The sequence below is a fragment of the Ursus arctos genome, unplaced genomic scaffold (assembly GCF_023065955.2).
Source record: "Ursus arctos isolate Adak ecotype North America unplaced genomic scaffold, UrsArc2.0 scaffold_13, whole genome shotgun sequence".
Taxonomy (NCBI): domain Eukaryota; kingdom Metazoa; phylum Chordata; class Mammalia; order Carnivora; family Ursidae; genus Ursus; species Ursus arctos.
The window spans coordinates 51489427-51516566 of record NW_026622797.1 but is presented as its reverse complement, the minus strand read 5'-3'; the positions used below and the strand labels follow the sequence as shown (position 1 = coordinate 51516566).

The following is a 27140-nucleotide window of genomic DNA, read 5'->3' as shown; positions in this document are numbered from 1 at the left end:
GTATCACATAAAGTTTGCCTTTTTAATGTCCCTATTCTCCTTTGGTTGGTTGTTTTCTGATGCAGAGGGACCCAGATGTATCTCCCAAGGGCCAAAGACATACTCTGCATAGGCCACTGGGAAGGGGAAGAGTGACTAATTTTGTAAATGTAGGGTTCATAGTCCAATGCGTGTCCAGTGGCTTGGGTGAGTGGTGATGATAAATGGGATCAGTAAGGCTGTATGTCTAAGTGGAAAGAACACTGGCTTCAGATTTAGGCAGATTTAGACAGATTGGGCTCAAATCTAGCCTTTTCACTTACCGGCTCTGTGAACACGGACATGTTATATAAGCTCTCTTCTCAGTTTCTCCATCTGTAAAATGGGGATCACAGTTTTGTCTCACAGGATTGTCATGGCTATGAGATGAGAAAGTACACGTAAAGCACCTAGCATAGTGCCTGCCACATTGAAGCCATTCAGTAAACACCGGGCCTCTTTTTTTTTTTCAGTCCTTAGTCTGCCCTAGAATTATCATGCACATAATTTGTGCATACAAAGGTGTGCATCCAAATGCAAGTTCCCCTCTAAGATTTATTTGAGCAAAGCAAACAGCTTTAGAAATTAGCATAGCTGAGGCTAACATGAGTTTGGCGTGCCAAAAAACCTGCCCTGGAGTTTCCTGCTGAGCCAGCCACGTGGAATTCAAGCACACAGCCCCCATTTAACTCTAATTCCACATCAGATCAGGAAATAAATATGCAAAGGGATACAGGCCAAAAATTGAGCCTTGGAAGTTGTAGACATAGGAACTCGGAGGAATTAGAAGCCAGAGTAACTGAACACCAGTGGTTTTATGCTGTCTTCATGCAACTCCAAAGCACTCATCTGTTGAAAACAAAATGTAGGGAAGGACGTGTTTAATTTTCTGTATCTGCTCTAAACCCTGATTCTATGCTTCTCCAAGGTTCTATGTGACAAGACAAAGATACAGACAGGATCTCTGCTTTCAAGGAGTTTTCTCCATTAATCTCTGAACAGAAACACTTACAGGAGAGATGAATTTTGATTTAATCATATTATCTAGTGCAGGGGTCTGCAGACTTTTGCTATAAAGGGCCAGATAGTGTTTTAGGCTCTGGACTGTGCTGTCTCTATCAGAACTACTGAACTCTGCTGTTGTAGATAATAAACAAATGGGTGTGGCTGTCTTCTAATAAAACTTAATTTACAAAAAAGGCAGCAGGGAGGGTTTGGCCCCAGGACCATAGGTTGCTGATTTTTGCACTTGGGTAAGATTGGCAAAAGTTTCATGATAATAGGAAGTTGAGTAGAGTTTCTGAGAGTCAGGCTGTGAGCTTTGCCAAGGTGCTGTGTATAATATCATAAGGGACAGCAAGACAGATAGGATGATAGTGGGGTTTTCAGGGTATGTGGTGAGTTTTGGCACATAGTAGGTGCTCCAATAATATTTGTATGGCTGATATTCAAATTCCTATTGCACATACTTACGTATGTAAGTACGGGCCACTCTGTTGTTCACTGAGAAAATGCTAGTATCTTGGCTGGATTAGTCCCAACCTGTCAGAGTTTAACTGTAGCTTTACTGACAGTGATGTGAATAACTATCCATAGATAAATAAGGCCCGCAGATTACCCAACAACTTTAATCTAATTAGTCATTTTAACTCCTACTTTTGTTAAAACTTTTACCAAAGTTGTTATAACTGAGTTGAGGCACATTCCCTGTCAATTTTAGAGCTGTATGTAGGTTAACCTGGCATTCCCGAGGGAAATTAATAAATGGTACAATGGCTAGAAGGAAAAGGCCCCTCGATAATCAGCCCCTGAATAATTTGGAACTGACTGTATCATGCAACTGTCCACCTCTTGGGGTAGGAAAGACAAGGATCATACGTATGTTTTGGACTCCTGGATAGAAAATAACTGTTAGCATTTAAATTATTCCAGTTCTACAGTGAACTGGCCATGTGACAATGCCAGCAATAATAATACCTTATGTTTGTATTAAATCCTTTATAGTTCATGAAATGCATTCATATTCATTATTTGATTTGATTTGATCTTCACAGCGACCCTGGGAAATAGCGTGCTAGATATGGTTAAGTAAAAAAACCCTCAAGGTCAGATAGGTCAAATGGCTTTCTCAAGGTCAGGTGACTTCTAAGTACTTGAGCCAGACTAGTATCAATGTCTTCTGACTCCTGATTCATAATGCTTTTTAATATAAAGTTGCTTTTTCAGCATATTTGTACAAAACTTCCTTAGACTGCATCCGAGTAAGAGAACTTATTAGTCTGCTCGTTCAGATTCCCCAGTGACAGGGGATACGACGTGTTCCTGTAAACAGTTATTTTTTAAAGTCCACATCTTTTGGGAGACTTGATGAGTTCTCTGAACCTGAGAATCTGTGGTTCTGTGAACTGGGATGACCTAGTAGGAGCAAAACCCCAGCTTGGTTTTAAAGTGCTTGCCATCATGAGGCAAGTTGCTTCTCCTCCGAGGTACCAGAGGGCTCCATCTGGTTGGACACTGCTTCCAGAGTGTGTTTCATGTGCTTGGGCGGGCTCAGCACTGGATCCCATCCATGTTTGGCAGCCAGTGGGCCCAGTGGAATACTTGTGATTGGGAACATGGTGACACCACACTTGCTTGGATTTCTACTCTCCTTTTGCACAGCTGCATACAGAAGTGTGGGTGTAGCTTATTTCTGGGCTGGGGGAATTGCTTTCTGTTCCTGCCCCCCCTTCTCTTCAGAGAAGAGGAGCTCCCTGTGCTTTGGTGATTACCACAAGTGTTGTCCCTGCTTTGGCCACACACGTTTGTGTACAATTTTGTCTGATTTCCAAGGCTAAGCTGCCCTTCCCCCATCAGAGACAGAATTTGGCCCTCGGTGTAGGGTTTGTGACATCACAGTCGTTACTATGGTAATAGACTTGTTATAAACACAGGATAATAGTCCTGATTTTGCTTTTTTTTTTTTTTTCTCCAAGCAGTGAAGGGAATCACCATGATCCTTAAATAAGACTAACAGACTTTTCTGTAGACTAGGAAGTGGACAGAATAAGGCTTTGGCATATAGAGCCACCATTAAAAACAACAACAACAACAACAACAACAACAACAACAACTACAACAAAACTGTTAAAAGAATAAGAAAATAATAGAAAGTACTGACTACCTTTTTCTTTTTATGCAAACATCCCTTTATCCTTTTAGTTTGAATGAATATGAAAGCCTTCTTCTCTGCTATTTAAAAAATCACAGCATGAGCGTAGTCTGAAGTGGCAGAATATGTATCAGCAAGAGTTTTGAAAGATAACTCAGGTTAATTATATTGTAACCTTCCTGTAATTCTTCTCATATTAGAGATTTTAATATAGGTTCACTCCTTCAGGACTTCATTCTAAGAGGGCTGTGCCAGTAAAGCACTTTCAGCATGGATTGTAAAGGCTGTGCTGTAGTGAACCTCCATCGAAATACTTATGCCTACCCTACTCCGCTGCTGGGTTGACTATTGAAGTCAAGCCGTTCAAAATGGATTTTAAATACAGATATTTTTTACAAAGACTTGATATTGGTCTTTACTGCTTTCCAAATGTAAAGCTTCACTGACCAGACCTCAGTCCTCTGCAGTGGTTGGGCAGGCTTGGTGCTCCCTACCCTGTCTACTTCTGGTTAAAGCAGCCAGTTGGCACTTGAACCAGGATTTTTATCTCCTAGTCTCAGACTTGCTCCATGACATTTTTCTCCCAAGAATTAAAAAAAGAAAATCAATGAAACTTTTGGTGTAATTATTTCCGTTCATGAGAAAAAGATGAAATACAGCAACTTTTCCTAGTGAAAGTTGCACTGAGCTCTGTGTATCTAGGAAATGACATTTTAAATCAGAGTCTTTTGACAGGCTTTCCCAGAGGCTTACAACTTGCCTATTACAAGTCCAGAATCCCTCTAAGTCCCTGAATACTTTAAAATGAAGTTAAATATACAAAAGGGAGGGAATATATTTCTCTGGATGCATTTATATGGCAGTTTTGAATAAAATGTTGCTTGTTTTGTTATTTTTACCTCAAACGGTAAGTGACCTTCCTCTTCTTCCCCACTACCCACATGAGAAATGAAAGGTAGAGTCTATCCCCACAGCATATACAGGTTTATGTGGAGGGAAATGAGATCAAACTCTTAAGAACTTGATTCCCTGTGTGCAGGAGCGTCTTGACTTTCTTTGAAAACAATGACCATTTCCTGTCTTCCAGGATGGTTTGCTTTCAGTGAGCTTTCCAAATTTGTGTTCAGTCATAGTCATGGAAATATGATATATTTTTTCAGGCAAATCTTAGAATTCTTCAGGGGTTATAAGAACTGGGCTCTAAGGAACCATTAGCTTAACTGAGAATATGGAAACAATCACGTGATCTGCTAAGCCCTATGTATGTAGCTGAGCAACCCACAGTTAATAAGCATGTTACTTTTTGGCTCTTATAATTCTTACAGGGAGTTGTACTTGCAGGGAAGTGGGAATCAGAATGTGGTTTGCATTATGATCATTATTTATTTTATCTGTTATTCAATATTCTTGGGGCTTGCATATGAATGATGTATTCCAAATAGCCATTGAGAAAACAGGATTTAATCAAAATTGCTTTGCCATTTATTTATTTGTCCAACTTTTAAAATATGATTATTAAATAAAATTACCTAGAGTTAATGGGATTTGGATGATTTACTATTTATGTAGCAGATATATTTCTCAAAAAAAAAAAAAAAGATGTTCATTGAACCCTCAGATCTGGAGAATTTTCCAATTCACTTAGGAAAAGGACAGGAGGAATTACGGTGAATGGCAGGAATAGGAATAGTTAATAATAGTAATGATCTAATCTCATCCTAGCTAATATTTTTTGATCACTTATTATGGGCCAGACATTGTGCTAATAGATTATTATCTCATTTAATTTTCAGAACAACTCTGTGTGGATGCTATTATTAACCTTGTTTTACAGATGAGGAAACTGAGACCCAGAGCAACTTGCCTGAGGTCACACAGGTAATAAGTGGCAGAACTGACATTTGAACTTAGGCATAATGTCTCCTTAACCCATATTTGTAGCCACTGGATTATCCAAAAACCTATGTCAGTCAATTTTGTGTTTACTGAATGTGCTTCACATTATGCCAGATAATGCAAATGTGTATGTCATCATCCCTAACCACCAGAAACTTACAGTGTACTTGGTATAATCAAAACATCATTCCACTTTGACTTTGGAAGGAATTTTAGCAGCATTTGGAGTGCATGGTGGCAGTAGAAGGGTAAAATGAAGTAGCAGAAGGTCTATAGGGAGATAATGAGGAACTGTTATATTTACACAGTTGAAGAGAAATGGCATCTAAAACATAATGTAGGCCAGAAGATAGCCATTTGGAATTCAAGGCGATTAACAAAAGACACAAAATGAAGTCTAAAAATGTTACCTACTATGATATGGGCCAGTTTTATCTTTCTTTATAAAATTGAGAGTTCTTGAAAAGTGTGGAAATCAAATTTCAGTATGTTCAATCATTTTTTTTGTCATAACCATCTATCACCATAAAAAATTATTACAATATTATTGACAATATTCCCAGTGTTGTACTTCTCCACACTGACTTATTTTATAACTGGAAGTTTGTACCTGTTAATCCCCTTACCTATTTTGCCCATCCCTACTCCCCTCCCCTCAGGCAACCACTAGTTTGTTCTCTGTATTTATGAGTCTGTTTCTTCTGTTGTTGTTTGTTTGTTCATTTTTTTAGATTCCACATACAAGTGAAATCATTTGGTATTTATCTTTCTCTGTCTGACTTATTTCACTTAGCATGATACCCTCACGTTGTCATGAATGGCAAGATTTCTTTCTTTTTTATGGCTAATATTCCATCGTGTATATTCAAGCATTCGTAATGCCAAATCAAATGCATGTGTGTGTGTTTAAAGATTTATTTATTTTAGAGAGAGAGAAAGAGAGAGTGGGGGGTGAGGGACAGAAGGAGAGGGAGAGAAAGAATCTCAAGCAGACTCCCTTCTGAGCACACAGCCTGACACATGGCTCGATCTTGTGACCCTGAGATCATGAGCTGAGCTGAAATCAAGAGTTAGACGCTTAACCAACCGAGCCACCAAGGCACCTCTCAAATGTGTGGCTTGAATGGTAGCATGATATGGTAGAAAGACAACCAGAGCAAGAATCAGGAGACCTGGGTTGTTAATGCCAGCTCTGCTATTTACTGGCCGTGTAAATAAAATAAGTTACTTTGCTTCTTTGTGCCTCAGTTTCCTTGTCTTAATAATGATGTAGTTAGCTTAGGTAATCTGTAATTACTCTACATTTATAAAATCTTGATTTTGTGACTTGTATAGTGAATTTACCACCTGATTTTGTGATTTGAGTCTATTTTAATATGCCATAATATGTATTTGTTAGTTGATTGAACATATTTTTAAAAAATCACCTATACGTGTAATTATGGCAGCCAAAAGTCTGATAGAAAATTTATGCCACTTAGACAACTGTTAGTGATTGTTAGTTTTTTACTCTGGAAGAGTGACTTGAAATAAAATATTTAAGTTTTAGAAAAACTGCTAGAAAAAAATGTGAAATGTGAGTAAATGAAAAGTCTATATCACACATATGTCATTAGACCTAATAATTTTGATGTTACACATAAGTAATGATTACTGGAAGTAAATCCCAGAATTTTTGCAAAAGAGAAGTCACGTTATGTCCAATTTAACTTATCAAAACAGACACAAGAAGGAATAGAAAACTTGAGTAGTCCTACATCTATAAAGAAATTAAACAGGTGTGTGAGTGGCTCAGTCAGTTAAGCGTCTGACTCTTGATTTTGGCTCAGGTCATGATCTCAGCATCGTGAGATCAAGCCCTGTATTGGGCTCCATGCTCAGTATGGAGTCTGCTTGAGATTCTCTCTCTCCTTCTCCCTCTACTCCTCCCCCTGCTCATGTGCTCTCTCTCTCTCTAAATAAGTAAAATCTTAAAAAAAAAAAAAAAAAAGAAAGAAATTAAATAGATACTTTCTACAAAGAATATGCTAGATGCAGATAGCTTCAGTGGTAGATTTTACCAAAAATTTAAGGAAAAAAATAAAACCAAACATAGAGAAACTCTCCTAGAGAACAGGAAAGAAAGAAAGAAAGAAAGAAAGAAAGAAAGAAAGAAAGAAAGAAAGAAAGAAAGAAAGACTTTCACTCATTTTATGATCCCAGCATGACTTTGATCCCATGACATGACAAGGGCATTAGAAGTAAGGAAAATGATAATTTAATGTAATTGAATTACATTAAAATGGAAAACTTATGTTCATCATGAACACTTATTCAAAAACCTTCCAAAAAATCATAGCAAGCAAAATCCAGTGATGTATACAAAAGGATAATACATCATGACTAATTTGGATATTTTTCTAGGAATGCAAGGTTGATTTAAGTTTAAGAAATCAGTCAATATGTTTAACCACATTAACAGAATAAAATAAAACGTCATACAGTATTCTCAATAGATGCAGAAACATAATTTGATAAAATTTAACACAATAATAAAAACTCTTGGCAAAGTTGGAACAGAACGGAGCTTCCATAATATGACAAAAACTATCTACAAAAAAAAAAAACCTACAGCAAGTGTCATACTTAATTTGAAATATTGAAAGCTTTCTTTGAGATAAGAATGAGATAAAGATGACCACTATAACCACTTCTATTTAATTTTGTTCTAGAATTCATGATAATGTAATAAGGCAAGAAAAAGAAACAAAAAAATATAAGATTTGAAATGTAGAAATGGCATTTTGTTTATAACCACCCCTTCTCCATCAATGTACAGGTGAACTATTATAATTAATGAGTACATTTATCAAGGTCTCTAAACATAGGTAATACCCCCAAATCCATTATATTTCTATATACCAGCCACAAATATATTAAAAAAACAAAATTTATGCAAAGGTGCATAAAATATACATGTATTTTTTCACAAATAATGATCCTTTGTCCACTCACAACTTCCATTCAACAGGTAACCACTTTTATGGTAATCATTGCCTTATTTTCTTCCATAGTTTTACCACCTGTGGATGCTCCCCACTGGCAATATAGTTTATTATTGCCTATTTTTGGGTTTCAGATAAATGAAATTATGGAAGCCAGCTTCCAAAATGGGCCTAATGATCCTGGTCTCTTGGTAGTTTCTTTCTACATTGAATCAAGGCTGATTTGTATAACTGACTTCTGAGGCTGTCATAAAAGGTTATTGGAGTTTTTGCCTAGTTCTTTCAGATTGTTCATTTTTGAGGGAGCATAAGGAAACTCAAGCAGCCCTGTGAAGGGGCTCAGGTAGACAGGAATGGGGCCTCCCATCAGCAGCCAGCACCAACTTGCCCACCTTGAGGTTGAGCCCTCTTAGAAGTGGTTCCCCCAGCCTCACTCAAGCTTTCAGATGACTGTAGCCCCAAGAGACATTTGGCTGTAACCTCATGAGCAACTCCGAACCAGAATTGCTCGAAACTTCTCCAAATATCTAACTCACAGAACCCATGAGCAATAATAAATGATTTTTGTTGTATTAAAAAAAGACAAATAATGATAAAAGGATGTGCGTATAAATCGTTGCAGTGGAGTTCAGAAACAAATATAAACAGATTCTGGATTTAGGACAAATATATTCATCAGCTTGGGTTGCCGTAACCAAATACCATAGCCTGGGTGGCTTAAAGAACCAAAATTTATTTTCTTAACAATTCTGGAGAATGCAAGTCCAAGATCAACATCATTAGGTTTGGTATCTGGTAAAAACTCTCTGTGGGTTACAGACGGTTACCTTCTCTGTGTTCTCATGTGGCAGAGAGAGATAGCAACTCTCTGATGTTTCTTCTCAGAAGGACAGTAGTCTCATTAGATAAGGACCCTACCCTCATGTGCATTATTGAGAGAAAAGATCCTTGTCTCAAAAAATATTAAGTCCTTGACTTGGAGACCTAGATTTTGAAAAAAAATTGTTTAATTTTAACTCTTCCTAATTTAGATACTAAACCCTAGAATATGATTTTAACATTTTCCCCCAATATCTAGTCTGTTTGTAGACTATTCAAAATCAACTATTTAAATCAACTATTTAAAATCTCATCATTTTTTATTATTAAGGCGTTATCATCTGTTTACGTGAACTATATCACAGTGAGACCTGAAAGTTAAGTTACAGGTATATGACATAAATATCTCCCAGAGTGGTCTACTTGAGAGCAGCTTTTGATATATGTAAGTAGAGAGAAATGAAGGGCTACTGGGTGAGTGACAAAAGGAAGATATTCAGTACTTTATGCCAGTGGTTGCTTTGCCTCCTGGGGGACAGTTGGGAATATCTGGAGATATTTTGGTTGCTACAGCCGGGAGAGAGCAAGTTATTGGCATACAGGGAGTAAAGGCCAGCCATTCTGCTAAAAATCCTACAATGCATGGGACAGCCCCACAAGGAATTATCTGGCTGAAAACGTCAGTAGTGCCATGGTTGAGAAACCAGGCTCTACAGTGATGACAGCTGTGTGTATGGGTCACCTCTTGTGCATCCCTCTGTATCCTCTTGGTCCCACTTCTTAATCCAATGATTGCTGTGCTCCTTTGACAGCTTAGGCATGTGCATTCTGAAAGGGCCTTGCCTCACTCTTATGGCATACATCCGTAGCTTCTTGCTGTGGGGCTTCTCTGATGTGGCAGTGCGGGCACCATGTAAATCCTGTTGGCACTTACACACGGTTTGGAAGTGTAGAGGAATTAACACACTGGGTCAGTGGGTCATGAGAGTTGATGAATAAACTCTTCCTTCTTTTATCCCCTGGGTGAATAGCTCTGAAATGTATTTCATAAACTCCAAAGAATGTTTTTTATGATTGAATACCACTTTCCCTTAGCAACACATCATTATATTGGCTCTTCTTCCTCCCCAGGTTCTTTTCTTATGCCCCTCATTCCTACTTCTGGAATCACATGCCCAATAAACCACCGGCATTCAAATCTTTGTCTCAGAGTCTGTTTTCTGGGAAACTCATGATAAATGTCATGTATGTGGAGTTCCACAGTGAAAGATCAGGCATTAATGGAAAATTTTATCGATGTTCATGTTTGTCCCTTGAAAGTGAAGCATACATATATAATAAAGGAGTGAAAAGAGGGCACCAGAGTCATGGTGGTGCACATATTAGAGAGCTCAGGCCACTTCTAGAATTGTCCTATCAGCCAAAGAATTTTCTAAGCCTCTTGTGGCAATGGCAAGGGGCAACAGTGGTGGCCATACAGAAGGATAAAAGGGAAGAAATTAAGTCTGGACTTCAAGAAAAAAAAGGAAAGGAAAAAGAATATCATCTGGCTGTACTCCTTTAAATGAAATCTTGTTATTTTGACAGTTTTAGAATGCTAGAATTTTAGTTAGAAGGGACCGCAGAGATGATCTAGTTAAATTCTCTCTTTTACAGATGAGGAAATGAGGCTGGAGAGGCTAAACAACCTTCTCAAGGTCACTGAGTTGCATTAATGGCAGAGCCAGGGCCAGAACTCACTTCTGAACTGGTGACACCATCTAAACATGGATTCTAAGTCACATACCCCTGATCCCTGACACAGCCTGGAACTAGGGGTATGACCTAGTTAGGATTCCAGAAAACTCTGTCCCTAGGTCAACAAGGAGCTAAGATGCTAACAGGAAATAAGAGGAAATGTCAACTGTATTTTCCCTTGCTCGTAGAGGGTGGCTGTGTTTCTGGGATTAGCCTGGGCCTGACTGAACTGTTTGCTATTAATTATTTGAAGGTATAAATAAAGTTTGGTTAAGAGAGAAGTGATGGTGAAGTTGGTAATTCTTGTTATTCTAGGGACATTCCCAATGCTGACTTCTCAAAGTTTCTGTTAAATTGAGAAGACTTAGTTCATGGACTTGGCCAAGGCTAGTGGAAATAACGATCACATTCTGTTCTGGGGCTTTTCACTGGTGTTTCCCACTAAAGCAACTTTGTTCTGAGTGATTACCAAAGATGGTATCCTTGGCTTCCTCTCCTAACCCCACCCCGACCCCCACCTTGGGCATCCAACCACCCAAGGTGCACCTGGTAAGGATTCTACTTTTTCTGCTCCTTATGCTGAGGTCCAAAGTCAGACATTTCATTCTAGTGAACCAGACATGGTCTCTGACTTAACTGGCTCTCAGTCTGCTGGAGGAGACAGACATTAAAAAGAAATCTCAATCCAGTCTGGTGATGATCAAGTCCGGAGTGTTGTGTGATCTGACCAGGTTTGGGGGCAAGAAAGGCCTCCCTCGAATGAAGTTTAAGGTAAGATAATGAAGGGGCAGTAGGACTGAATCAGTCAAGGATTTTGAGGTTGTGGGTGAGGAAGCAGCACATGGAAAGGCTCAGAGTAGAGAGAGAACCTCAAGGAAAGTAAAATAAGCCAGAGCTCAGAGAGTGGACAAACTGAGAGGCTGGTCTGGTCATTGAGGTCATGCTGAGCAGTTCCAACCTCTTCTTGAGGGCAGTGGATGTCACTGAAGGGTTTTGAGCAGGTGAGAGCAGTGATCAGACTTGTGTTTTAGAGGACTTTCTCACATCCAGAGTGGAGGGAATGAACTAGACAGGAATGAGACAGAAGGCCTCCTGTAGAATGGGCAAGAGGTATTGGTGGCTTCACTGGAATAGACAGCAGTAAATTCCATAAAGATGGGCACCTAGAACAGTGCAGACTTGGTGAATATTTATTGAATGAATGAATGAATGAATGAATGAATGAATGAATTCATGAATTCATGAATTGAATGAATGTGGGTGTATTATAAAAATATTTAGGAGGACCTGGTGAATAATCAGAATGTGGGAGGTGGGAAGGAGGGAAGAAGAAGGAAAGTTGCCAGATTTCTGCTAGCAGGTAGCTGCATGGATGGTAGGGGCAGAAACTGAGGCGGGAAACACAGGAAAGGGACAGGTTATGGGGAGGGGGTGTATGCAGCTTTGGACATGATGGGGTTAGATGCTGGGAGGCAGTTGGAAATAATATCTCAGGAGAGGTAGCTATGTTGTTTTGGAAATCTTCACCTTGTGGATGGTAACTGGAGTCACAGGAGTACATAGCTGATATGGACCAAAGGGAGTATGTAGAGAGAAGAGAGGACTCTGAAAGATTTCCATTTGGTTTGGCCCTCCTCCACCTTTCCTATAGCTGGGCTCTTTTGGCATGTGATGTCTCATGCCAAAACATTCCCATGTGGGGATCATCATGGGACCCCTTCAGAGAGTCCCTCAACCATTCATTGCTCTCATTCAAGAAATCTCAATGAATAGTTCAAGATGGGAAGGCAAAGGGGAAAGTAAATTATTGTTGGTAGTGTTCCGGTAGGTTCGTCTTGTTTCTTTAAACATTTATTTGAATGAAGTTCTTCCCACTATTCAACCTATTGAACTTGAACTTCAACCTACTCTTCAACCTACTTCACTCAGGTGTCCCTTTGACCCCAAGTCTCTAACCCATTAATTCACCCCCCCTAGAATGGCATTCTTGGCACCATGTGCTGCTTGCCTGGACTGCCCCAAATGCCAAGAGGTGGGACTTGGCCGGCTAGTCAGTCATGATGGGGTCTGCTTATGCTCCCCTCCAGTGGGGCTGTTTATATCCCTCTCTGTCATCACCAAGAATACCTTCCTCCTGTCACCTCTGGGTGGTGATAGAGCCGTGGGAGCAGGCCTGGCTTTTCCATGGTCCTTTTCTATTGCACCTTGACATTCTATACTGGGAACAGCCATAGGAAGCTCCTTGAGGACTGGGATCTTCTCTTTTTTGTTTGCCAGTGTATTTCCAGCTTCTAGTATAGTGCCTGGTACAAAGTCGAGTAAATAAATGAATCCTTTGTCTACAATTAAAGTTTCCCCTCTGGGGAGATTTGTCAACCACTGTGGGGCCCATTAAATGTAATTAATGGGACAGCCAGATTTCAGAAGGGGAAATGAGCCCTTCAGATAAATAGGAGGTGATGGGAATGCTTTTCTTGCTCTGGCTTCCTACATAAAGCAGCTTGACCCCTTAGTCCTAAAATGCTGCTATTTGTATTTCTTTGGAGATGATGTCCCCTCTATGCAGGGCTTGAAATTTCTTTTCCAGCAGATTCGCTGGTGCACACTTTTTGACTTTGCTCCCCAATCATGTGCATCTGTTGGCTAGATGCTGGGGCTCAGGGAGTGGGCTTCAGCCATGTAGGAGAGAGGTCCGGTGGAAAGCAAAGCCGTAATTGCGGTATCATTGTTCCAGGACATCTGGATTGGTCATAGGATCAGATCCAGGGCTCAGGAATGGGGGACAGGATTTTACTTGAGCTCCTTGTCCATGGCAACCACCTGGTAAACATGAATTATTCAGTGTATTAAGAGCAATATTGTTCTTCCATTGCCTTATTATTCATTTCTGCTATTTTTTTCTGTAGGACTTTGAAGGAAAAGGGTTGCCTTCTCTGTATTGGTGCATGGAGCAGACACCACAGGACTTTGTGAACCATGGATGTCTTTGTTCAGTCTGGTGGAGTTTATTGAGGACCAATAGGGGTTGGTCAGCACACCTAGCACTGGCCACATGGCTGCGGGCCTTGTCTTTCTTCCCAGTGCAGACAAAGCTCCTGGCCATGGAAGACCTGACTCTGGGCAAAAGAGAAATTTGCCTGATAATTTATGACCCCCATGGGAGTGCTCATGCTTCCGTGCTAATGTAGGGCCGTAGAGCAGCACATCCCGGGGAGACTTCCTTAGAAGTCCAGTCTTGTGGACTCTCTGTCCGTGGTCAGATTGGTGAAATATAGCACATTCTATCTCCTTCTTTTAGGATTCCTAGTTATACATTGGTGGGACCAAAAAGGCTTACAGTAAAGGGTCTATTATTTAACTTTGTTTAGCCCAGTGTTTTCATACATATTTGATCATGGAAATCTTTTTAAAAATAACACCCATTTAAGTATCTCCTGGGATTTGTAGTCTGTGGAATGTGCTTTGGGAAATGTTGCATGGAGGTTTTCTTGACTCTTTAAGTTCTACCATCTTCCTTTCTTATTCCATTTTCTTAGGGTGAATATGTAGGAAAGACAGACTGTCCACAGTGAGTACTGAGATGTGGAGGTAAGATTGTCCAGGAGACTTAGAAGGAGTCGCTTCACTGGCAAATCAAAGAAATTATGGGGAGAAATTCCAGTTAATGCTGAGGAACTATAGACACATGTGCTTAGTGGTGTTTTGTTAAAGAATCCAAGTTCAGTATGGTATTCAAGAGAGAATAACTATCTTGAGACTTTATGGGATCTCTTGTTTTATTTTTCTTCTTTGTTTGAATGTTGGGAAAATAAATGAGGAAGGGACCCTGAAAGTAAAGCAAATTCACTGTTTGACTTTGACTACACAGTCAATATTCTCAAAGAACGCTTTGGACTTTTCCCCGGTCATCTTTGACGAAACACAGGGAGGTGAACTGATGAAGGCAATTGGTTAAGTCTTCTTTTCATTTCTGCCATTGCTCCAGAGGTTCCAAACTTCATCTCCTTCCCTCTGCATCCATCCACCCATCTGTCTGTTTATTTAGCCAACACAGTTTAAGTACAGCTATGTGCTAGGTGCTGAACACACAGAGGCGAAAGAGCCGTGGAGCCTGCTCCCTTGTTGCTTACTGAGGCTTCTGGATGCAGAACGAGATTCCAGTCTTTCTGAATGCTGCTCCACCCTGCTGGAGTCACATTGTTTAACACATCTCTGATCCTGTCATCTACTAAGAAACATTCAGGAGCTCCCCATTATCTGTGGAATAAGGTGAGCCCCTTCCATCCCCTTGCCAAACATCCTTCAAGGGATTTCTTGTTCAGGCCCCACTGGCCCCTGCTTTTCTCCTCTTGCAGTCTTGGTTAATGGGGCAACTTCAGAACTCCTTGCCACCCCTGAACCCCATGCCCTAGCTCCTGCTTTCCTTCTGTCCTCTCCCTCCTCTTCTCGAATCTTTCTCCCCCTCCAAATCCTTCAGGACTCCACTCAAAAGCTGTGCTTTCTGGGCCTCTAACAGGTTTTTGAACCCTCTCTTACCGCATTCTGCCTGTCATATAATGAGGCACACACTTTTCTTTCTGTTCTTGGGAGCAGGGCCATGTCTTATTCAACTGGGCATTCTTGACCAGTTGCCTAGGGCAGAGACCTGTATGCAGATGTTTAATTCATTCTGGAGTCACGTGTTTTACATATATACACACACATATGTGCACATGTATATGTATCATACATATATATACAAACTTACAAATTGGCTGGGAAAGTTCCATTAGAATATTAAAAATTAATTTAAATTCTGCAATTTTGCTGTCATTTTATGTAATATGTGCTCATTCCTTTTACTTACTAGAACCAAATTTTAGTTGTTGTAGAGAGATTTCGACTTGATTTGATTTTAAAGATTTTATTTATTTACTTGAGAGAATGAGCAAGAGAGAGCACAAACAGGGGGAGTGGCAAGCAGAATGAGAGGGAGAAGCAGACTCCCCCCTGAGCAGGGAGCCCAACGCAGGACTCAATCCCAGGACCCCGGGATCATGACCTGAGCTGAAGGCAGACGCTTAACCAACTGAACCACCCAGGTGCCCAAGATTTCGATTTTATTTTGGGGTTAAGTGCTACTCTTTTTAGAGGGGCGTGGACAATTTAAATTCTTGAAATCACCTCATCCAAAACATAAAAAAATAAATAAATTCTTGAAATCAGTTCAAATGACTTTATTTCCAAAAGAAAAGATAGAGGTAATTTTCGGTATTATGAAGAATCATAGTTGTATGGAACTGCTATTATTTCATTATACCTATCCTTTTAATGAGAAATAAGTGCAATAAAATTTTATTAATTCAGACTCTATTATTTGGCAATTTTTGATAGTTCAGTTACCAAGGTGGCAGAAATTTTCAGTTGTTACTATGATACTTTTTAAAAGAGCAAACTTCTCAGGCACTTAGGAAGATCCACCCATGTGTAACTAGTTGATGTAATAATTACCAAGAATTCCCATCTATTAATTACAGAATATCTGGCAGTACAGTGATATATTTGGCAACACCTTGTCAACTATTAATTCAAGTTAAGTAATTTTTAAAAAGAATAACTGTAAGTGAAGCTTTTATTAAATGTAATGGCTTTACTCTTAAATAGTCTGAGTTAGTGAAATTTAACCAATTAACTGGGTGGTTCTTTGTATTCAAAGACGGTGGTTCTGCAGATGTCCTCCATGGGAGGGGATGTGATTGAGGAGACTGGAGCCTGGTCGTCTGGGCCTCTCCAGAGTGCATATGGCTGACCCCTCCCTTTTCTTTCGGCTCTAATTGCTGGTAATCCTAAAGCAGGCTCATTTACATGTAGGATGTGGTTGCTTTCTATTATTTCATCCTCACCGCAGTATGGTTAGGGTGGGCATTACTGTTCCTTGAGTGACTGTATGTCACTCAACCAGAGTGACATACAACTAGAAGGGGCAGTAGTAGTACTTTCACAGACGTCCTCTGTCTCCGATTCCCGGTACTCCACCACATTGTCTTTCAAATAACATATTTGAACTTAGGTTCAAAGCAACTTAGGTTTGCAAAGCAGGATATATCTGTTACCTCATTCACTCAAAAAAAAAAAAAAATTTACCCCCTTGAGATGGTAATAAGTGTATCTGCCTGTTGCTTTTCTTTTTCAGAGGTCCCTGGCTGTGTGCTATTCCGCCCACCTTCTTCAACTGGCACTGTTTTATGTTCGCATCTAAAAGGCACTCTGAAGACAGAGTTGCTACAGTATACTCAGACAGTCTTTTTTCCTGTCCACTCTTTGCTTGGCTGCCCTCAGCTTGCTCTACCTGTATGCCCAGGGCTAGACTTCAGCAAAGCTGTCAGTGACCAGAGGCTTCTTGTACCATAGCCTCTCCCATTTCTGTCCTCCACCTCTCTCATTGGAACCTTGTCCTTAGCCCTTGTCCACTCTCTGTGAGAACTTGTTCTTCAGAAAGAACCACTCATTTTAAAGCATAAGTGTTAATTAACAAATATATACTGAATTTTACTGCTTTTAGGGAATTTGTGTTTTAATGAGGTATAAAAAAATATATAGCCGAATCAATTACTCTCTAATGGTAGAATTTAATTTTAGTGAGGAGTTGTGACATAATTTTTGAAGCTAGGATATTCTTAGTGGCATCTTCGGAATTACAGATGTAAGCGGTTCCTGCTTCACCCACATGGAAAATCAATCTTATCCATGTCTGGCTGTGATTCCCCTCCTTACTAAAGAGTATTGCTTGCCTGTGGGTAGAATGACTACTTCCTGAGATCCAGGTATTATTGGCTCTGGCTCCTTGTTTAATGTTTAAGTGGCACTTGCTGGTGAAAGTTCAGACAGAATGTTCAGAGCAAATCCGAGTCTCATAGTCATAAAGAAATAAAGGGTTGCATTGTGAGCCTTAAACTTTTTTTTGAAAATCAGTCAACAGATTTTGATTGAATAATACTTCAGCTGTCTCCTCAAAGACATTTTGACCTTTTGATTTCACTTTCTTTGTCTATTAGCGTGTCATGGAGCAGGGTGCTGTGTAAGTAGCAGAATCTTGTGACAGCTTTTAGTCCTTTTTGCAGAGGGAAGTCTGTGTGGATGGCATGTAATCTCACCCTTTGAGGAAGGCGCTGGTCTCTAAGATGTGGTAGTCAAGAGCTTGAGCTCTAGAGTCTAGGCTTTGGTGTGTACTGGCTCTGTGATTTGGAGCAAATTGCTTACTGTCTAAACCTCACTTTCTCTGTCGTTACAGTGGGGATCAGTTAGTATTTGCCTGGGGGTCAGTGGTTGTGCTTAAGAGGAAATGATGGATTTAAAGAACTTTGCACTGTGCCTGTCACCATTAAATACTGAATGATGGCTAGCTATGATTATTTTCCTTTTGGCTCAGTGTTCCAAATTTTCTCGCAGTCTCCTCGTATGTTTACTTCTAGAACCCAAAGAATTGTACAGAAGCTCCTATAGGACTCTGTAGAGGCTTTTGAACTGGATTGCCTCAAAGTTTTTGGAGTTGAATTATTCCAAGAAGGGATGCAAAGAAAGCGAACTTTAACCCTAGTTTCTTTCCTGCCTTCCAGGCCATGACTTTATCTGTGTTCTTAAATATAGCTACTCTGACAAATAGATTGACAGAATGCTACCCATGCTGCACTTTCCTTTCATGGTGTGGAGAACACCCAGGAGTCACTTCAGACTGCCTCGAAACTTGTCTCAAATATAATTCAAATCTTGAAATGATTATCTGGATGTGTGCATTCCAGGAACTGTTGGAAGAGAGAAACATCACCAGCAAATACTTTCAGATTTTTTTTTAAAAGATTTTATTTATTTATTCGACAGAGATAGAGACAGCCAGCGAGAGAGGGAACACAAGCAGGGGGAGTAGGAGAGGAAGAAGCAGGCTCATAGCGGAAGAGCCTAATGTGGGGCTCGATCCCAGAACGCCGGGATCACGCCCTGAGCCGAAGGCAGAAGCTTAACCGGCTGTGCCACCCAGGCGCCCCTACTTTCAGATTTTTGTCCTCAGTCTTGGACTCCCATGAAAGTTACAAAGGGGTGGTAAATCTACAGTTTAATCCCTTGGGGTCCATTAAGGCCCTCCTGATTTTCTTTGTGCTCTGGTCAGGTAAGCTAGTATGCATGTTCATAGTCGATTCAAGTGCCCCTAGAATGCCACCGACCAATGGCCGTCCTTATTTTTGAGAGTCACCAGATAAGGCAGTTTCTCAAACAACTTCAGCAAGGCATTCCAGAAATGCTTGATCTCATACTTCTCTGCGCGATGATAAATAAATACAATTTTGATTTCATCTCAGACTAATTAATCTGAACTTCTCCTTCTGGGATGTAAAATGGAATAATGTTCTAGAGCTCTTTGAACATTAGATTGGAAAGAAAATGCCCTAACCATTTTGCTTAATTAAATCCTAAAGAGGTGGTACAAACTTTTCATGATTAATAGAAACATGCATATTTTGACTGATGCATATTTATACGATATTATCATATGAAAATTTTATCATGTTATACAAACTATTCGCCTTGAGAATGTGACTTAATGCTGTAAATATTTTGCATTTGTTGTTGCATTGTTCATTATAAAAAATACGCAGGCTAATGGCTGTAAGGAAAAATCTGTTATGCCAGTCTTCTTTGAGGTAATCTCAAGTCTCTAATGGCACAGGCTTTAGTCTAAATATAAGATAGGAAATCAGATTCTCCCTAGTTCAAAGAAGTATTTTTTAAATAAATATATATATTACAGCAGATCAAGTTAGAAGAGCTAAAATGCTGGGGCCTTCTATTTTGCCAATGTAAAGCATGCACATAATTACCAGGTTTCAGATAAAAAAAAAATGTTGTTGAAATGAACCTACCCCTTTGGTTTTAAGCACTTAAGAAAAGCTCACTTTGCTAGGGGTACAGTCATGCACGTTGAAGATGGGGCACCATCTCATGGCTAGGGCCAGAATTTTGAGCTATGTTTTAGCTGAAAAATTAACTTAGATAATTACAGTTCTTAGTTTCTTAAATAGAATGTGCATAAAAATGGCTTTTATAAGACTGGAGTACCTGAGATATCTGAAAATGTTTCCTCATCTTTGGAGCACTAGCTATTGGTAACAGTTTGATGACAGAAAAGGAGAAATCTGATGGAATTTTTCCAAAGTGTTTGCCTTTATGAAACGGAATTTTATGAGAAACGGATGGGAATACTGAATTACTTAACAAGACAGATGCTAACCACCATTCTAAGAGTTTTCCAACTGCCACGTACAAAACAAAAGTGCACAATTTCTTTTGTTTCATCTTCCCATGTTGTTACTTTATAGTACAAATGATTTATAAAAATAATCTCCTTTAAAATTCTACTTTTTGTTTCTCTGTTAGGTCTATTGTAAGAAAGTATCCTTGCCTCCTCTTAAAAAACTGACCAGCCAGTCGGCCTGGCGGTGATGGAGGGAAGCGTGAGGGAGAGGGTGAGCTGCCCTCTTCCCAGCCGCCTTCCTTCCTTCGTTCCCAGGCTGTGTGCCCGCCTCGTTAGTGCTTTGTTCTCTACCCTTTTTCATCTCAATCTCAAGTGGATTATTTTATTTTATTTTATTTTATTTTTATCTTATCTTATTTATATCCATTAAAGTTCTAGAAGGAAAAATTTTAGGTTTTGTTTCTCAAACCAGACAATTTAAGGGAAGGAACAACAAGGGGAACCTAATGGGAAGTGGGGTCTCCTTTTTAAACTCTGAGGCCAAATAATTTCCCCCATAAAAATTTCTTTTCCTTACAGATTTCACCAGAATCAAACATATTGCCAGTGGATCATTTGGGAGAATTCTGCTGTATCATCTTCTTTTTTAGGACTTTAAGATTTTAAAGCAGCTAATCAATTGGGAAGAATAGAAAGTAGTAGTTCAAATTAATTTAGGAATGACAGATGGTTATCTTTAAAATATACTATTTCTAATCTAATTTAAAAAACCTTCATACTCTGAGGTAAATTGTAGAGTTTTTTTCAGTTTTCATGTCTATAACGTTTCATGTCTATAGACATTTCATGTAAAATGTCTATATGTAGACAGATGCCATATTAGAGGCCATATAAAATAGAAATAAAGCTTTCTTTGAGTAGAACAAATTATAAAATGCAATAATTGTATGACATTTGAATTCATGTTATGACTCCATTTAAAGAAAGTTATGTTATCAAAAATGATTAATATCAAAGGTCATTTTTACACTGTCTCATGTGGTAATTAATAATAGATCATATTATGTAATTTGTGAAAAAAAAGTCGTCATTAAAATGACAATATTTATTCCATTAAGGTAAATAAAATGCTGCACATAGTTCTGAGTGATGATACTCAGGGGAAAAGAGCCGTATCACTGCACTACAAATTAGTTTGCTTCTAATTTTGCAGGCTGATGACCGCACTGCCTCAAACCAAATCTTTTCCCTGGAAATGGAATGATTGCATGACAGACTCTATGAACCATGAATATGTCAACAACTCATGGACCAGGCCTTGCTTAGCAATTAGTCTTTGGGGGATTTTATTCAGAAATCAGACAACACTACACCGGAGCTTATTGGGAATTTTGTGATTACCATTCATGTCTGGAGCATGAGTCTGGGATAGTTAAAAAAAAAAATCCATAAAGGAAGAAGAAATGTGGCTAATAGTGGCAATCAGTCATATGTACACACATTGTCAATTGGGAGGACCAGAAAACTCCAGATATAGCAAAAGTCCCTAGGAGGCCCCAAGAAAATATTTTGTAGACTTCTAATTAAAGTGTCCTGTTATTGCCCCCACCCCTAAATAGGCTAGTATTTCCCAGACTTCAGTCATTTGAGTATCACTGTCACATTTTTGTCATAACTTATCACCTGCATTATGATTTACTCAATGTATTTTATTAACTGACTCACTTTAAAAGCCTCTCTTTGCTTTGAGCAGTAATATTTGTGATATCATGGGCTTGTTTTGCCAGTTAAATTTGTTTCCTCCTCTTGCAAAGGAAAAGAAATGCCGTATTTTAATTATTGAAAACATTCACATACCACTTTACATCATTCTGCGCATCTGCATGACATGGGTGGCCGGTCCTGCAGAAGCTGCTGGGACTTGCTGAGAATGATCTTTGTCGCTGTGTGACCTCAGGTCTCATGGCTGACACCTCCATTACCATCCCTCCATTTCAGGGCATGAGCTACATCACATGGAGAGAATTTAAATCAGGCCTGTGCCTCCCCGAGGACACCCATGCAGGAAGGTTTTGTCGTAGGAGACTGCTGAGTGAGCCAGGCTAGTGCCTTTGCATCGGCAGAATCTGGCCACTCACATCCACCCTTTTCTGACGAGCCATATCACTTGGGAAGCATTACATCGCAAGGGTGAATTACACCGCATATCCTGTAACCGTCATGAGAAACATGCCCAAATGAGCCTGGTTCCTGACTCACATTAGGGCATCACATGGTGGGTTAGCACTTGGGTGTCCCCCTGGTGTGGATCTCACAGGCTTTCAGCAGTACGTTTGAAGAAATGGGTCATTTTACAAGCTTCATGAGTCCTGAGCCTGGGTTAACCAGGTAGAATATGCATTTTTCCCAGGCTAGGAAGCCCTGGGAGCCCTCTGGGGTGTGCATTCATGCTCTGGATTTTAAGTAAATGAGGTTTTTTTGAAAACTTAAGAGCCAACCAGGAAAGAAAGAAAAGCAAGCAAGAAAGCGAGCGAGCGAGCGAGCACTGAGTGTTCCTATCAGGAGCTGGCTATCCGACGAGGTCAGAAAGTGGTGAGGTGCAGAAATTAAAATTAGACCTCAAGTAGCTCTGTCAGGCTCAGGGTGTGTCTAAGTTTGAAGGGATGTTTGCTTCTGATATGAACATTTTTCTTATACTTTTGTTATAGAAGATGATGTGTCAAATGTACAAATAATGTGTGCCTGGTGCCAGAAAGTGGGAATCAAGCGCTATTCCCTGAGTATGGGAAGTGAGGTGAAAAGCTTCTGCAGCGAGAAGTGCTTTGCGGCCTGCCGACGAGCCTACTTCAAGAGAAATAAGGTAAGAGCACGTAGAGAGAGGCGGCTGTGCAGGCCTCCCCAGACCATGTGCGCATGTGCCTCCTAGCTTCTAGCTGAAAACACTGTGCACAGTTTACTTTTATTTTTTCTGTTTTGTCTGTTCTCCTTCTCTGTCATACTTAACCTTTCGGAATGAGGAATCCCCTTCTACATGTAACCTGTTCTTCCATTTCTCTGTCTTGATGTTTGAATTCTGAGAGGGTGAATGAGAATCTGATGAGGAGGGACATGGTGATCGCAGCTGAGTGACGGCCTCAGTGACAGTGTCTCTCCAGCCGTAGAGCGTATAGACTAGAGACCGGGAAAGATGAGCGGTAGAGACTTCTTAACAAAGGCCGAGGAACGAGCCACGCAAGTGTGGCCAGAAAGCTTTAGTCCACACAGTTTCATATTTGCTCCCCATGGCAACATTGCTCTGGCTCTACAAAAGCTGATCCACAAATTCTAATCAGGAACCACAAATTCCGATGAAGAAAAACGTCAAGTCTCTCTTGACGCCTTATGTGCAGGTTGACTGATACCGAGAAAAGGCGAAATAATGACTCCCTGAACCAACATTGCTCACACAGCCAAGCGTGTGTCAGCAGCGTGGTGGGTGAACACAGGAACAGCCATAGTTGATCAGTTTTTGTTTTGTCTGAAGACACCTCAGCTCTGAAAATGTCCTTTTAGAATACTGTTAGCCACCACTGATGAGAAATGGAATGTGGGATGTTTTCACACTCACACGCGCACGTACACACGCAGGTAGTTCCTTAATCTTTAAAGAACCGCTGTAGCATTTTGCCACCAATTACTGCAGTAAATTGCCAGTTCTTGATTATTTTCCATTGATCTGTAAAGCTTCCTTAATTCATGAAATTGTCCACATTTTGCTAAGCATTTCCATTTCCCTGATACAAGATCGAAATCTGTCTCTCCTTGAAGCAAACAATTATTATTATTTTTTTAAGTCTGATATTTGCAATCCTGAAATGCTAATCTCGGGTTCACTGCATTGCAAGAAGTACTCTTGCAGCAAATTATCTCCTGCAAATTTGGGTCACATCATCCTGCCAAAAAACATAATGCTGAAAGAATTAGGCTGCAGGAGTCAGCGGGGTGGAATTTTAGTAGCAGTCTCTAAGAATTAGGCTCATAATCTTCACCGAAACAGGGAGGCAAGTAAGGAAATGGTTTGGAATTCTTTTGGGACCATCAACAGTCGAGTTCATTTTCCCTCGGGAGGGGCTGGTGAGACTCCACAGAGGAGGGCCGTTACAGCAACGCACGGGAGACACGTTTTGTTTTATTAGAGGAGGATTAAAATGATCTCTGAGACCCCGGGGCTCCCGTTTTGAACGGTGAGCATTGGGGTAACAATCACAGGAGTGGACCCAGTGCTTTCATCTTCAAAGCCCTAACTTACCACAACAAAATACTTTGCATTCCATCCCAGAAGATGGCTAGAGAACAGGGGTTTTTGTCTTTCTATGATTCTGAAGGATTATGGGTCTGAATCTTGATGGACGGCCTGTAGTGAGCAAAATCAAGCAAGATGAATTTGTTACAATCCTGGTGATACATGTCATCTTTTGCAAAACGATTTTACTCTAGTGAGCCTCTGAAATAGCCCAGAATACCATATTTATATGTATAATACCATATATAAACATTTATATCGTTATAAATAACATGTAATATTACATCGTTATAAAGTTTAAGGTCAAACTGAATTTAAACTTCCATAGCATACAGTTTTAAAAGATGGATAACTGGGAGCCCAGATAAGAATTAGTATTTGGAATACTTCTGGCAGGTAAAATCAGCAGGGGGAGGAAGACCATTACCTTTCACTTCCTGCAGGGAGTTCTTGGGGTCGGTCTTCAAACATCCTGCAAATGCTGGGAGTCACAGGGGCTTGAAGTTTAGCCAGTGACTTTGACAGCTGATCCCAGCAGCCCATTAGTGTACATACAATACCTGTCTTCTCTGCGATCTTCATGCTTATTTATGTATTCCAAAGCTCTGCCACACTATACCTTCTCATTTTTCAAGTAGGGGAATAAACTGGTCACATCGCTTGCTGGATTCCTTTTTATTTTTTTATTTTTTTTTATTTTAAGAGTGTTATCTCTGCAACAATATCCTATTATATTACAATAAACATGTACAGCTGCTGCATTTCTGTTAACTGATAGGATTTTGTGGTCATTTCATTTAGGGCTTGGGTTTCCTAATGGATTGTATTCGATACCAGCCTCCATCCTGCCATTTCTAAGAACTGCTGTAATAAGCCCCAGGGTGTTCCCCTCGGAAGACAATAGCAAATAGCTACTTTTCTTGTGTCATTTAACCAAGTCTTTAGTCCTCATTATTAAAATCGTGGACTTTCTTAATCTTAGAAAAAGGACAAAATTCTTCTCCTTCTGTCATAAAAGATTTTCTGGCTAAATTCTGTGCTAAATTTTAGATATTCAGAAGAGGATGGAAAACAGTGAATAATGTGTGGGGAGAAGAGAAATTTGCTTAGGTATAATGTAGATTTAAAAAAACATGTAAAGTTAACTATGCTGTAAATTATGCTTTATAATGACAGCCCGCTTGTTGGTGGATAGCATGCTGGGATCTAAAAATGGTCTCTAAGTTGAACCCAAATTGCATGCATAACTTTACAAAGAAAAATCCTAGTAGAAAAGGTAGCTAATTAGGAGCCGTATTCAGCTGACCTCTGTTTTGTGTCTGAGCAACACCTGCATTTGTGCATGTAAATTGGACAGCTGTGCCTGCGGTTCCCCTGCTCTCCTCTTCACAAATGCTTGGGTATGGAGGCAGGAATTGATTTGCTGCTAAAAACAAGGACAAAAATAGCCCAACTCTCAAAATGAAGGCCCACTGAAAATTGGCTCTTTAAATTTCATTTGCTTCTCCGCCCTTCCTTTCTCTGGGTCTCTGTGTCTGTTTGATGGAGTAGGTTAAGGATATCATATCCGTCTCTCACAAACCCTGGCCCTATTAAAGTAAGGTAGGGTAAGACTGAAGCCAGGTTAACCCTTTATGGCATGTGGTTTATATTTTTAAACCGAATTTAAGATTTTATTTGACGAGTTGTTTGGATTGTTACACTACGTAGGCTTTCTTCAAGATGTTTCTGTTAGGGGAGGATTGTGAATCACAGCTGTATTCACTTAAGAAACCTAACTACTAGCTTGTACATTTCAGGATGTTGGCTCTAAGAGGTGATAGTGTTAATTCATAATTATATTTTGTAGAATCCTTATCCCAAACTGGCTCAATTGCTGGCTTAAAAGTTTTTGAAACAGTGGGTAAGAAGAATACTTTTGTAGTCTATGGGCATTGGCCGAACAATGGTATGTCGGTCTCATTACTCGATGCACTGGAGACTTTTCAGGGAACTAGTAGCTTGCTCTTTTCCCAGCCCCTTTTTGAGGCCACAAGTAGAAAAGGACTTGGAACATTTCTAGCCTAGTGATTTGCCTAGGAGTTGGAAAGTTGCAGAGGTGTCTTAGTGATTTTGCAAGAGATGCTGAAGTGTTTTGTGTAACAAATACCAGTTTTACTTTGCACAATAACACTTACAAATATTCTTTCCTAAGGGAGTATGCCTTGTAACCATTATCCCTTTAAAAACAAGAGTAACAAACAAGACCGCAAGTAGTAGTCATTTCCAAATACCCCGTATTTGGTCTTTTCCCTTCTACTTGGGAAAATATCTTATTATCTAAACTAGTGTCCATAAATCAAGGAGGAAATAAAAACTCAAGACAAATGGCCAGTGCAGACAGTGTAAATGATTGTTTTTTTTCTTTGTTAAGATCTTAAATTTTAGTGCTCTTTATGGGTTCGTGACATTGATACTTTAGTAACAGACATGATTTCCTAAAGACACCAAAGTTTTGCTTCCTTGTTCTAATTTTTCTGTAATTTGAAATAAGAATAGATAGAAATACTTCTTCTAATACCATAATGTTGCTGTTCCCCACCAGACCGTAGTAGGAAGTAAGCTATGCAGATAAGAGATAACAATAAGGATGAATTAAAGGTGATATAGATGATATAGACAGAAATGACATTTGCAAATCATGTCATTAAATCGCTAACAATCATGATAATAATAATAAATATTTGAAGAGGGGAATATTTTATAATAAAGCATTTATTTCGCTTTCAAATGATTTCTCTGCATTCACAGTGATTTCTTCTTAGAAGAGATCTCTTTTGCAAGACCCATCACTAATTAGCATTTATTGTATTATTTGAAGACACATTTTATTTAGACCACAGTAGTCCTCCCTTATCCCTGGGGGATACCTTCTAAAACTCCCAGGGATGCTTGAAACCACGGATAGTACCAAACTGTATTGATACTATATTTTTACCTATGCATGCATACCTATGATAAAGTTTAATTTATAAATTAGATGCAATA

At 39.6% G+C, this 27140-nt stretch overlaps 1 protein-coding gene across 2 annotated transcripts in view; it reads left to right on the top strand.

Annotated features, from left to right (window-relative positions):
• The window catches only part of SOBP (sine oculis binding protein homolog), a 163401-nt gene that overhangs the window by 17015 nt on the left and 119246 nt on the right, over positions 1 to 27140 (top strand). For both annotated transcript variants that reach the window (XM_026511699.4, XM_026511700.4), the window contains exon 4: positions 22540 to 22691. In XM_026511699.4, coding sequence (XP_026367484.1) covers positions 22540 to 22691 — 152 coding nt within the window. The remainder of the gene's footprint in view (positions 1 to 22539; positions 22692 to 27140) is intronic.